The sequence below is a fragment of the Somniosus microcephalus genome, chromosome 5, assembly GCF_052327205.1.
Source record: "Somniosus microcephalus isolate GS21.2 chromosome 5, FLI_Smic_1.0, whole genome shotgun sequence".
In the NCBI taxonomy this organism is placed as follows: Eukaryota; Metazoa; Chordata; class Chondrichthyes; order Squaliformes; family Somniosidae; genus Somniosus; species Somniosus microcephalus.
In genome coordinates this window covers 271699995-271713392 of record NC_140991.1, presented here as the reverse complement: position 1 = coordinate 271713392, position 13398 = coordinate 271699995, and the positions used below count along the sequence as shown (strand labels likewise).

General features: G+C 41.8%; 1 protein-coding gene across 2 annotated transcripts; it reads right to left on the bottom strand.

Moving 5' to 3' along the window:
• Positions 1–1449: 1449 nt before the first annotated feature.
• Positions 1450–10230, bottom strand: nrsn1 (neurensin 1). 2 transcript variants are annotated; one of them, XM_085988934.1, is made up of 3 exons: positions 5995–6149; positions 4887–5096; positions 1450–2345 (listed from the first exon to the last, which is right to left on the bottom strand). In XM_085988934.1, exons 2-3 carry the CDS (start codon positions 5073–5075, stop codon positions 1941–1943), a joined length of 594 nt encoding a protein of 197 aa, XP_085845060.1. In that variant the 5' UTR covers positions 5076–5096; positions 5995–6149; the 3' UTR covers positions 1450–1940. The 2 variants fall into 2 exon arrangements, with proteins under 2 accessions (XP_085845060.1, XP_085845059.1); XM_085988933.1 differs by lacking the exon at positions 5995–6149 and adding an exon at positions 10042–10230 and having other exon boundaries at positions 1456–2345.
• Between the last annotated feature and the right edge of the window lie 3168 nt (positions 10231–13398).

Sequence of the window (13398 nt, the reverse complement as noted above, 5' to 3'; positions counted from 1 at the left end):
TATAGTTTTTTCTGCTATGCTCCAGGATATAGGCCCAGAAACTGGCCATTCTGAGTTTGTGCACAAAGTCTATTTCACCTTCATCTAAACGTTGTTGGTTTAATCATGAGGTTTCGGTCTTGTTGCACTTTGTAATTTATTTTTTGATATTCGCGGTCAACAAGGTGAGGGATTTCAGTGCTCAGCAAGTGCGGGGCTTTTGCATTTTAGGCAGTGTCAGCATTGAGCACTTACAAATAAAGCCTAGCACAGCCATTGGCAGAGTACAGCTGCCTCTACTCCACTTCAACAGTGTGGGTTAGTCACAACCGGTGAGCAGCACCTCTGCTGCATCAGTGTGACATTTTTACCCAGCCGTTCTTGTTTTGTCTTAAAGTGAGACTAACAGATTAGGAACAGTTTGATGCTGTGGGCCCATGTTCTGGAACTTTGTTAAGATTGCCTAAAGGAAGACCTTTCCAACTAGCAGAGAGGAGACTTTGGGCTCGATTTTGTCAATGGGGAGCTTTTGGAGGCGGGACTCCCACTTTTTGGGTTGTAGTCCCGCCTCCATCGACTTGTGGCCAATCCACGCTATTTTCCCTTGATTGACCTTGTTAAGCCTGCCCAGTGGGCTCAGCAAGCCAATTAAGGGACACCTGGTTACTGGTGATGTCAGCGATTGACATTTCATCTGTCAAGAGCTTTTGACAGATGAAAAATCAGCGTTTCACAGCTCTGTGAAGCTGTCAAACACTGACAATCTGTCTTCTAACTTGAGTCCTTTTACTCAGTCTCAGTTAGAGAGCTCTCCAGACCAGAAAGCAGAGGCTGCAGCTTTTGACAGTTCAGCGGCCATTTTGCTTTCTGTGCCGGTGAGCTGAGGGACTCCCGAGAACTGAAGGAAGGAAGCCTGCAGGAGAAAGTAAAGGTAAGTAAAACTTATTAAAACACTTTACACTTACCTCACACACTTACCTCTGCACACATGCACCCATCATTCACCTGCACATCGGACATCTCGACCCCTCCAACTCCTGCAGACCGACGATGTGCCTCACTAACTTGGCGTGGTTCGGAGCCATCGGGAAGCCTACACTTCAGGGCTAAAAATAGGGATTAGGCAAAAAACTGCCTGTTAACTACCTGTTAACGGGCAGTTAATTGGCACTAATCCCCTTCCCGCCTCGGGGAGGTGGCTCCCAGTACAGGTCGGGTACCTGCCTCCTGGGACATTGGCACGGAGGCGGGATGGGTTCCTGCCCCCCGATTCTGCAATTTTCCCGCCTCCAAACCCGCCTCCTCGTGGCTTGGAAAATCGAGCCCTTTAGGTCTGTGCTGGATTTAAACCCAGATCCCCGAGGTTAGCCTGAACTATCCAGCTTGCCCCCTTTGCCCACATTTTAATTCAGGAAAGGATAGTGAAATGTATTTATATGCCACTGATTTAATTCTACTTTTCCAATCAACTCTGTGAAAACAAATCCGATATGCTGAGGTGTTTAATAATTAGAAAGTCAAACCTGTATGCGAGGAGGGAGGAAGAAAAGAAATGGTAAATATAGAATTTTAGTTCTGTCATCACTCTCATACTTTATTTAATGCATTTCGAATACACAAAAAGCCATTTCACATTAGACTTGGAAACACAATCATCTGCAAGTTGGAGCTTCCAAGAGATTGTATCTGTATTCGGATGTTGGCCAGCGGTTTTTCTGTGGGTAACAAATATATCCAGTCCATATTACAGGGTGAATGTATGACTGAGACGCAAATCTGAATTTCACCTAAGAAATTCTTACGTGATTCACTTATTGAATGAAGGCATGAATCTGAAATTTAGCAATTGAACATATATGCTGCCTCTCTAAACCTCTATAAAAATATGATAAAACATTTAAAAAGATTTGTCCTGGTATAGCTAATTTACAATGGGCTATGCATCGTCTAATATTTGCACATTAGGTCTCCGATGTGGGCTGCACGTTTTGTACTTTGGATAAAGTGATGGGGATTTTATGTTCGCCTGGAGCTGGAGCTTTAGTGACGGGCTGGATGGAAGCTTGGGCTTCCGCTATTCTCTCTTTAAACTTCTGCTGAAGGTATTTTTCTTCCTTGGAGTAACTCGTGGCAAAGGCAGACATCAGGATGCAAGCGGCCAGTATCATCCCCCCGATGCAAAAGAGGATGGCCCCTGCCAGCTTACAGATGTCCAGTGCCACGTTGAACTGGACGGCATGACCATCCACTACCAGAAAATTCTCCTCCTCCTCTCCAAATGCTTCAATTTTTGGTGGCACCAGGTAGCCAGCTGCAATCACTGCCAATCCTATGAGAAGTATGGCAGTTCCAGCCATGAGTCCGACCTATAAAATCATAATAACAAAACACTATACAGCACTGATTTATGTTTCACGATTTAAAAAACATCAATACAGCGAGACAGTTTGCAGTTATAACATCCAAAAATAGTGCCAATTTCACAATCACAAGCACAAAATTACAGCATGTTAAGTAAAGTATTTGCTGTCATAATTCTGGCAATTAACATTTTGAATCTGGCTTAAAAGGGCAGACTGACCTATTTTTCACTACAAGGCCTCTTTTGTATTCATGAGATTGTGCTAATTTACATCTTTATTGGGTAATGTTCAAATGTAAATGAAATGTGTGATGCCTTAATGCATTAGTACCTTTGGAAATAAATTGTCTTCCCTATTCAAGAAAACAGCCCGTCGCAATGTTTCTGTTTCTCAACAATATTACACAAGTTCTGACATGAATCATGGCACTATGGTCACGGGGTTTCTGTCCTAAAGATATTACAAAAGTTCCACTGTACACTGGCAAGGCCATCAATGTATTAGATGCTTATTCACAAAATACAGCCACCAGCTGCTTAAATTATTGGTAAAATGCCTTCACATGGATAGTTAGACATGCCTGGACACTATGGGCTGGATTTTGTGAATGAAGACATGCTGGAGGCAGGATTGCTGCTTTTCGGGTCTCAGTCCCGCTTCCATCATGTTCTGGCCAACCAGAGGGATTTTCCCCTGATTGAACGGGCTCAGCAGGCCAATTAGGGGGAAGTCATTGACAGAGCATATCAACGTCTGACGTGCCATCTGTCAAGACTTCTTGAAAGAAGAAATGTCAGCGTTTGACAGCTCTGTGAAGCTGTTAAACACTGACATTCTGTGTAGTTTGATGAGTCCTTGTGTTCAGGACTCATCAAAACTTTCAACTTTGTAGAAAGCAGATGACTGTTGGTTCGGAGGATCCAACAGCCAGTCTGTGAAATCTACAATGAAGATGTCGGGACTCCGGAACCACCGTGGCTGAAGGCTGTAGGCAGAAACAAAGGTAAGTGAACATTTTGTAACACTTAACATTCACCTCACATACTTACCACTCCACACTTGCACCCATCACTCACCTCTACATCTCACTTTCAGGCCCCTCTGACCCCCGCAGACCTCCTACTCGACTCCTCCAACCCTGCAGGGTTCTCCGAGGTCGGGAAGCCTTCACCTGAAAAGGTAAAATGGCACTAATCCTTTTTTCTGCCTGTTAACTACCTGTTAACAGGCAGTTAAAAGGATTTAATCCCTTTCCTGCCTCAAGGAGACAGGACCCAAAGCAGGACATCTTCCCGCCTCCTGGCAAAAGGGCACGGAGGCAGGCTGGGGGCGGGTTTGCCATCCGCCCCCACTTTCTGCATCTTTACCGGCTGTCCTTCCATTCCCACCTCCTCGGGGCTGACAAAATCCAGCACTTGAGCTCCTGATTGTTATCTGACTAGGGTAATACAATTGTGCAGACCCATTTTAATGTCATACATTTTGTCCTTTCTTTTATATAATACAGTACTTTGATTTTATATCATTAGTTATGATTAAATAGCAAAGCTTATGACCATTTGGAAAGCAGAGAAACAGAGTTGGGTGGAGTTAAGGAATTTCTCTGCAGTACAGAATGAAGAGCTTGGAAATGAGAAATGAAGGCATTACAGTGCCACCATTGGTAGGAGGGCATAATTACATAGGGAAAAAGGTGACAACTAGAAATAGGTTTGCAAACAGGAAGTGCACATGTATTTAAGATTTTTAATATATAATTAATCCTGTTGGCCCAGAAATTGCTGGAGTGGTGCATCTCGGGGTGAGTGCCGTGAATTGTTTTTTTTTACCTCACCCTCTGCACCACAAATTGCTTGAAATGTGAATTGATAACGAAGCTGTGATGTCAACAGGGCATCTGGCACCTCCTGAACGTCAGGTCCAATGGCCTATCCTTAACCAATGAAATTTAAGGATAGAGAAAGAAACAGCAAAGAGATGGGAATAGGGTAAATTAGAGTCAATTTAGTCATAGAAAGAGAAACAAAAAGTGGGAAAGAAACATTGGCTTTAAGAGACAGAGGAAAAAGAGACAGAAAGGAAAAGTCAGAAAAATATTAAATTTTAAATTTAAAAAACCTCTGAACAATTTACTACCTGCAGGAGTGCGACTCCAAAGTTTCACTGTTCCCTTTTTGGGCCTCCCAAGATTGAATGGACCATAAATCACATCATTAATAAGGTCCTTAAAACATGAATTACCAGCCCTAAATGGCTGCAGTGAGATTAATTCATATTAGCTGCGCAAATCCAACAATTTCATGACGCATAATCGGGAGGTTCACAGCGAGATGATTTTCTTCGTTTTGGTGAGGTTAATGGCAAAAATCGTCCAACAATTTGTGGTGAATCAGAACTCATGGCGTATCACTTCTTCACAAATTGCTGGGGTTTTTATGCACTAATAATGGCGGGCACCATGAACTCACCATTATCTTCCACCAATTTCTGAGCCAATGAGTTTAAAAATTGATTAAATATTATTGAGAACAATATTATGCATACCTTCCAGAGAATAGAGCTCCACCTGCTTGGGGATCTCTTAATCTGAAAATCATCCTCATGTTCCCAGATGGATGCCGTACAGTCTTCGTAGAACTGATGCAGATATGATCGGACTCCATAGCGTTGGTGTAACCCACCTGCATTGTAGTTAAAGTTCTTCGACCGGCAGGGCTCAGCACACAAACGCATCCTTTACAGCTGCATTCCAATCTGTAAATCACAAAGAACAGAAGTTTGATCAACAAGCAGGTGGCCCAATACGTCTATTCCCAAAGGTTCATCCAATCTGAAGTTACATTTAGCTGGTCAAATTCTACAACTGTATCACAACATTTCCAGATAAGCCATACACTACTGTTGTTTATGAAATAACACATTTTAAAGCAGACCAATATAGTTCTTAGTTATTCCTCTTGTAACCATGACAACCATAAAGGTTATCTATATGTTTATGAGAAGAAAATTAGAGTTAAGTACTTTCACTTTGCAATGAATACTTTGACTCATGGCAATTTGCCATCAAGAAGATTATTGACTTGTGAATAAATAATTATTTGTTTTAACTCTGTCTCTCAACTGTTTAATTTGTATCTACAGGAAATGATCAAGTAAGCTACCCTAGCAACAGATAGGCCATAGACGATCTGTTGCTTCTCATGGCGATAGATCCTCACATTATAGGTTTACTTACAAAGGTTTTCCTGTTATTATTTTAAGACAATAAAGAGGTAGAACATGTGGCACTATATGAAAAGGAATTGCAATCTAATTCAGGATATGTAACAAAGGTTTTACTTTGGTGTAAGCCAGATAGAGGATATTGTGGAAGCTAAGTTTCAGATCTATAACTCGATTCCAATGACTATTAATTTTGAAACAAAAGGCCTACTGCATATTTAATGTGCTTTTTAATCTGCTTGGTGGTGAAAATAGTTCTCTGTGTATGAATACTTGGCCCAAATGGCAAGTAATTGTGTTTATGCATGGGAACAAATGGCAAATCCAAAGTAGCCCATGTTTGACCAGTTGGTAAATTGCAACCCAATTTGAACATTTTTGGGTTGACCTGGCCATTTACCACATATAATGAAAAATAAATGGTGCTCACCAAAGGGATGTCCTACATCTCTCTCTTTCCCAGTTCTGGTACAAGTTTACACACTGTCATAGCGAATGATGAGCATGCAGTAAATTCTTTCATTCTCCATCGCCCTCTCTTTTTAAGACCCTCATTAAATTTCAATCATTTGGTCACTCCAGCTAATCTTTCTTTCCTTTGGCTCAGCATCTGTTACAAGCAGCAAAGAGAGGAGACTTTCTCTCCATCAGTCCAAACTGGATTCAGATGGATCACAAATGGTGAAACAATCATGTGTTATCACTCTAGACAACCCAGTCATACAGAATAATTCCAGCTGACAAGGAAAGCAGATAAATAACATTCACAAATATCCTCCTCTTCAGTCTTGGAAATAAATTTTGTATTCTATTCAATTGTATTTACTATCCTTTAAGATGATTAAAAGAGCCGATAGGGTATATATAAACTATTTCCTCTGAAGGGGGAGTCCAGTACAAGGGGGCATAACCTTAAAACTAGAGCTAGGCCATTCAGGGGTGATGTCAGGAAGCACTTCTTCACACAAAGGGTAGTGGAAATCTGGAACTCTCCCCCAAAAAACTGTTGAGGCTAAGTCAATTGAAAATTTCAAAACTGAGATTGGTAGAAGGGTTTCGACCTGAAATGTTGACTCTATTTCTCTCTCCACGGATGTTGCCTGGCCTGCTGAGTTTTTCCAGCATTTTCTGTTGATAGATTTTTGTTTGGTAAGGGTATGAAAGGTTATGGAACCAAGGCAGGTAGATGGAGTTAAGATGCAGATCAGCCATGATCTAACTGAATGGCAGAACAGGCTTGAGGGGCTGAATGGCTCTACTCCTGTTCCTATGTTCCTCTTTTTATACATAGGTATTATTGATGAATTTTGTTACATTTCAGGCTCTTGGTTATATGATAAACTTGATATTGCAATGTACAAAATATCTATTACTGAATGTCAGGAGCTCAGCTGCATCACTTTTGCATCTGGGTCAGAAAATTGTGGGCTCAAGCCTCACTATAAACTGAGCATATAATTTAAGCTGACGCTTTGGTGTGGTACTGAAGGAGTGCTGCATTGTTAAGTGCTGTCTTTTGGCCATCTGGCTACTCAGGTGAACTTAAAAGATCTGTGGAATTATTTGAAGAAGAGTAAAGAATTCTTTTGGTATCCTGGCTAACATTCCACCCTTAACCAATACCATTAAAAACAGATTGTCTGGTCATTTATTTATTTGTTGTTTTTGCAACCATGCTGTGTGCATATTGGTTGCCATGTTTGCCTACATAGCAAGAGTGACTCCATTTTAAAAGTAATGCATTGGTTGTAAAAAGCTTTGAGCTGGCCAAGCATATCGATAATTACCCACTCACAGTAAAATATCTAAATCACTCGCGTAAATTGTATTAGATCCCGAAATTAATAGTTGAAACAGATTGCCTATCTTTTACCATAATAAAATATCATTAGTAACAACTACAATTTTGCTTTTAAATAAATGTTATATTGTAACAAATTGCAATTTTTGATTTCTCTTGTTTTCCTTTCATGAAGAAACCCCACTGTCCTTGGCCAAGGAATCAGACTGCTACACTGCCTCCAGAGTTTTACCAGTACTGCTTTGTAGCCAGTCTCTCGAATGTATGTCAGAATGGTCTGTGATGACCATGCTTCCAGTTTTTCATGTCTGTCTATCTGGAAGTGTTTGGCCTCTCCTTGCCACCTCCATGCAGCAATACAGTGGGAACTCAATATACGAGGAGCATAGTTGTCCTAGCACTTAGTGGTACAACACATTGGACCTTCAAAACAAGGCATCATCATGCTGCCTCAATTACTATAGTTTCAATTTGTTTTAAAGTAATGGGCCATACCAGTAGCTGGTGCTATATTGCTGGTTTTCTGAGGGTGTTCTAGTTGAGTGACATCATTTGTGGATGTAGGATCACCATTCACTTGTGTGCTGATGACACCAGCTCTACCTCTCTGCAGCAGTCCTTTACTCCACAACCATTATTGTGCCTATCAGATGGCAAGTAATGGATGAGCAAAAACTTTCTTTAGCTTAATGTAAGCAAGAATGAAGTCTGTTTGGCTTCTGCCAAAAACTCTGCAAACTATCCCGTTTCCATCCCATTCCCTGGCCACTCCCTTCAGGCTGAACCTAACAGTGGCACAACCTTGCTGTCCTGTTTGAACCTGAGTTGAGCTACAAACCCCACCACCAAGACCATCTGCAGTAATTCATCCCTCCGACCTTACCTCAGTTTTACAACCACTGAGATCATCATCCACACCTTCATCACCTCCAGGCTTAATCACTCTGCTTTCTTTGCCATTGTCCCCCATTCCTTCCTTCATGAACTGGAACACATTGAAAGCTCCATTGTCTGCATCCTATCACGTATTCCCTTACCAATCACCATTTCTTCCTCATCCCCCAACATATTCAAAATCCTTGATCATATCTATCTCTGAAATGTGCTCCAACACTTTCAGCCATTGAGGCTTTAACCCTTGGCTCTTCTGACTTTGGCTTGTTTTGCATTCCCCTTCCTCTTTGTTTCAGCTTCAGTCACCTAGGCCCCACACTCTGGAACTCTCCACCCCTCCACCTTACTTTCTATCTTCTTCAAAAGCCTCCTCTAAGCCTACCTTTTTGATTATTCTTTCATTCACTCCCCCTAACCTTTCTATCATCACTGCCAGGTGGTCACCTGTCTGCAGCACTTTGGGACATATTAATATGTTAAAGGAACTGTTAACTAACTGCAACAACTGCAATTTTTTAATCACAAAACTGCTGACCTCTTGTAATACATTTCACAAGCTTTCACATGGTTAACAGTACAATATAAAATTCTTCATAAGCACTGCTCCCCAGCTAACTCATTGGTAAGGACGTTGTGAGATATGGTCAGTCTTACACTGGAGATATATCTTACTGCAGGCCACATCATACATTGTTCTCATTTCCTTAAAACATACAATAGCATGCCTATAGAAATTTTAACAATATTCCTCCACCATGCCCACACCACAGATATTGTATGTGGTAATTTGAATTGCAACATTTAAGCTTGACTAATTTTTAAATTATAAGTTAAATTATAAATATTTGATTTATTGAGACCTTAAACTTTTGCCAAAGTGCAGACCCCGACCCCCCCCCCACTTCCTTGATCATCATACATAAACTGTCTGGGTATCTCCAAAGTATCCACGGCAGCCTGTACTTAAATGGCTTCTTTAGGCTCAATTGCTAAGCTCCATAAGTAATCGGCAGAACATGCATAGTAAATGAACATGCCGTTCGGCCACTATTTTCCCACTCCAGCTACACTTTTGCTCTATATTTTATACCCCATTTGTGAAGTCTCAAGACGGCGATGCCTTCTAACTACAGTCGCTTGTATTATAAACGTACTGGTGCTGGTGGAACTCTCCAAGGTGCTGAAATCCCCATCGACACCACGGAATAAGTGATGCTGGAGCTAGCCAGAAACTTACTCAACGACCTGCAAAACATGCCATTCAAACCCAATCCAGCGACAGTACCCCATGGATCTCACCACCATACTCAAAACAAATGAGCATTATTTCACCTTTTAGTTCCTAGTTGCTTCTGAAATCTTTCTGGACCACGGACTCCACCTTACGATCACCTCTATATTGTATTTAAATATATATATACACAAATCACAAACAAAAGTGTAGAACTCAACATAAATATGTATATATATATAGTATCACCAATAAAGATCCCTCGATCTGATTTATATTTCTTAAACCAAGTTTTCATTGTAGCTAGAGAACTTCTAAAAGCAACAATGCTAACATTTCTCGGGGTGTGAATGTGGGGGTTCCGGACAAAGCTGCCCAGTGCCCATCTCAGCCAGTGAACCCCATCGATGTCCTGTAACCCAGCCCGGCGCGGCCAGCTCTTCAATCACCGCAGACCAAGCGGTGAGAAGGAGCAGTCCCTGCCACCCGGCCAGCGACTCGCATCGCGGCCCATTTCCAGCCTCTCTTTACTTTTTTGCATTTTTTTTTACCTGCCCCCAAAACGTGACTTGCTGGGGTTTTCTGTTGTTGTGTGCGTGCGTGTGCCTTTCGGATCCGGTGCCGTCCTCCTCCTCTCCCTGGTCTCTCGCTGTCAGTGCATTGCCATTCCCGTGAGTGCCCCACAACCTGGACACCAGCCACTCACCCTTCAGCTCCGAGCGGCAACGCGCCTGCGCCAACTCTGCAAGGGGGCGGGTTACCAAGCTGCCTCCACACTTGACAGCGAGGTGAGCTCAGTGAGATGGGCAAGTGGGGAGGTGTTCGTTTATCTGTCTCGCCTCCGTCCTGCTTATGATCTGCATATCCATTGAGAGCAGCTACAGGACCAACCGGCATTTGTCTCCTTCCATGCATCTTACAAGTGAAAGAAAAAAACATTTTTTTAATTGTTTGAGTTTCTGTATAATATAAGTTCACTGCATTTCTCAGGGACTTTATCATCTCCTTGGAAGGGGGTATTGGGCAGATTTAGTTTCTAGAGCAAACAATTCTCTGCTTGTCTGACATCCAGTACTGGATGAGGAAGAATTTTCTCCAACTAAATATTAGGAACATAGCCATTGTCTTCGATCCCCACTATAAACTTGGTTCCCTAGCCCCTGACTTCATCCCTCTCCCTGGCCACTATTTGAGGTTGAACCAGACTACTCACAACCTATTTGACCCAGAGATGAGCTTCCGACCATATACCTACTTTCAGCTCCGTAACAACGCCCGTCTCTGACCCTGCCTCTGCTTCTCTGCAGTTGAAACCCTCTTCCATGCCTTTGTTACCTCTAGTCTTGATTATGCTCTCCTGGCCGGCCTCCCATTTTCCATCTTCCATAAACTTGAGCTCATCCAAAACTCTACTGCTGGTATCCTAACTTGCAGCAAATCCCGTTCACCCATCACGCTTGTGCTCACTGACCTACATTGACTTCCGGTTCAGCAAGGCCTCAATGTTAAAATTCTGATCCTTGTTTTCAAATCCCTCCATAGCCTTGTCCCTCCCTACCTCTGTAACCTCCTACAGCTTTACAACCCTCCGTGATTTCTAAGCTTATCCAAATATGGCCTCTTGCTCATCCCCGATTTTAATCGCTCCACCATTAGCGGCCGTGCCTTCAGCTGCTGAGGCCTCAAGCTTTGAAATTCCCTCTCTAAACCTCACTGCCTCTCAAACTCTGTCTCCTCCTTTAAGACACTCATTAAAACCTACCTCTATGACCAACTCACCTGCCCTAATATCTCCTTATGTGTCAAATTTTGTTTGCTAACACTCCTGTGAGGCACCTCGGGACCAGGTGCTGTATAAATGCAAGTTCTTGTTGTTGTTGTACAGTGACACCATTTGGGCAGATGTGAGGCTCATACAGCAGCAGAAACTATCCTTACAGATGTTTCTATACTTCTGGAAGTATACTAGAATGATTTTTTTCAATTCCTATTACAAACTACCATTGCTCAGTGAAATTGCCAGTCTGGTGTCAAAATGTGCTGACGATATTATTGGTTTGTATTATGGAGTTTTCTATATTATAGCTTGTTTTTCTGTTTTAATCTTTCTTCCACCCACCCCCACAACCCCCCTCCCCCCACCCCATATAGCTTAAACTAGATTTCTATAGATTTTAAAAGTTTTAAATAATATACACTTCATGTCCTTCCTACATCACTAAAACCAACATCACAGATTATCGGTCATTATCTCACTGCTGTTTGTGGGAGCTTGCTGTGCGCAAATTGGCTGCCACATTTCCTACATTACAACAGTGACTACACTTCAAAAGTACTTCATTAGCTGTGAAGTGCGTTGGGACATTTTGAGGTCATGAAAGGCGCTATATAAATGCAAGTCTTTCCTTTTTTTCCAAGGTCCCTCTGTCCATTTTGAAGATGGAATCAAGATCTAACAAATTGCCTTCAAGTTAGTTGAGGTATTTATTTGCATCAGACCAGGAAGGGCTGTGCAGAACAAGTTATATCATCAGCAAATCACGTCTGGTGCTCAACTTAATTGTTTCTTCCTTTGGGAAAATGCAGAGGAAGTTGTCTTTAATATTCTCCATGAGTTCATGTCAGCTGTCTCTCAATTCTTTTCATTGGTGACTGGTTACCATCTTGAAATTCCGTAATTGGGGATTAAGTACTCATTTAATTCGGCCATTGTAGTCTGAAATACAGAGATTCAGCAGTGAGTCACAGAGATGGTGTGATTTCTTTTTACTTTGGTGACTCAACATAAATAAAGACAAGGATATTCAAATTTACTGACAAGCTTTGTACAGATTAAAACCCCATGTGGGCTGAGAAAGGGCAGATGGGTTTTAATGTGGATAAATGTAGGGTAAAGCACATTGGAACAGGAAACATGAAACCTATACTCAACGAGTGCGTGCCCATTAACAACAGTGGAAAAAGAAAAGGATTTGGGTATGTTTCACTAAAAGTATCTACTTAATGGCTGGCTGTTAAAACAGGGCTAAACTACAGTGAAGGTCATTCGATTACAAGTAGAAAGAGGCTATTTTAATCCTGTTCACCTCATTATTATACACTGATGTCTATAATTATATTAAATCCATCATATATTTCACCTAATGCCATGCATGATTTTTGTCCATTACAGAGTTTACACAACTCAGTCAAACTCCTGAGGAAGATGGCAATTCATAAGTAAAATCACCAAGAAGTTAAAACCCTGTGAAATCTCTCCCTGATTCCTCAAGGCCACTGAGTGATATTACATAGAATTTACAGCACAAAAACAGGCCATTCGGCCCAACTGGTCTATGCTGGTGTTTATGCTCCACATGAGCCTCCTCCCACCCTACTTCATCTCACCTTATCTGCATATCCTTCTATTCCTTTCTCTCTCTGGTGTATATCTAGCTTCCCCTTAAATGCATCTGTGCTATTCGCCTCAACTACTCCATGTGGTAGCGAGTTCCACATTCTAACCACTCTCTGGATAAAGAAGTTTCTCCTGAATTCACTATTGGATTCATTAGCGACTATCTTATATTTATGATGCCTAGTTTTAGACTACCTCACAGAGGAAACATTTTCTACCCTATTAAACCCCTGCATAATTTTAAAGACCTCAATTAGGCCTTCTCTTTTCTAGAGAAAAGACACCCAGCCTGTGATCTTCTGGGATATTCTAGGATATCTGTGCAATTCTGCCACTCACATTATTTGTCTCTGACCCGTTGCATTCTGCTCATGATACATCCTTGGGACTAGCAACGCAGGGGCCATCGATTTCCACTGAGGGCTTGATCCTGTGCTAAACCTCAATCTTATTCTTAAACACACATCTATTTTTGAAGCAGTTAGGTGACGCAACTTTATTTGTATTTGGA

Coding starts and splice junctions, on each gene's coding strand:
- nrsn1 (XM_085988933.1), bottom strand. CDS start 5,075: ATGCGTTTGTGTGCTGAGCCCTGCCGGTCGAAGAACTTTAACTACAAT. Junction 2,346..4,886: donor GGAGCTCTATTCTCTGGAAG/GTATGCATAATA, acceptor ATGATTTTATAG/GTCGGACTCATGGCTGGAAC.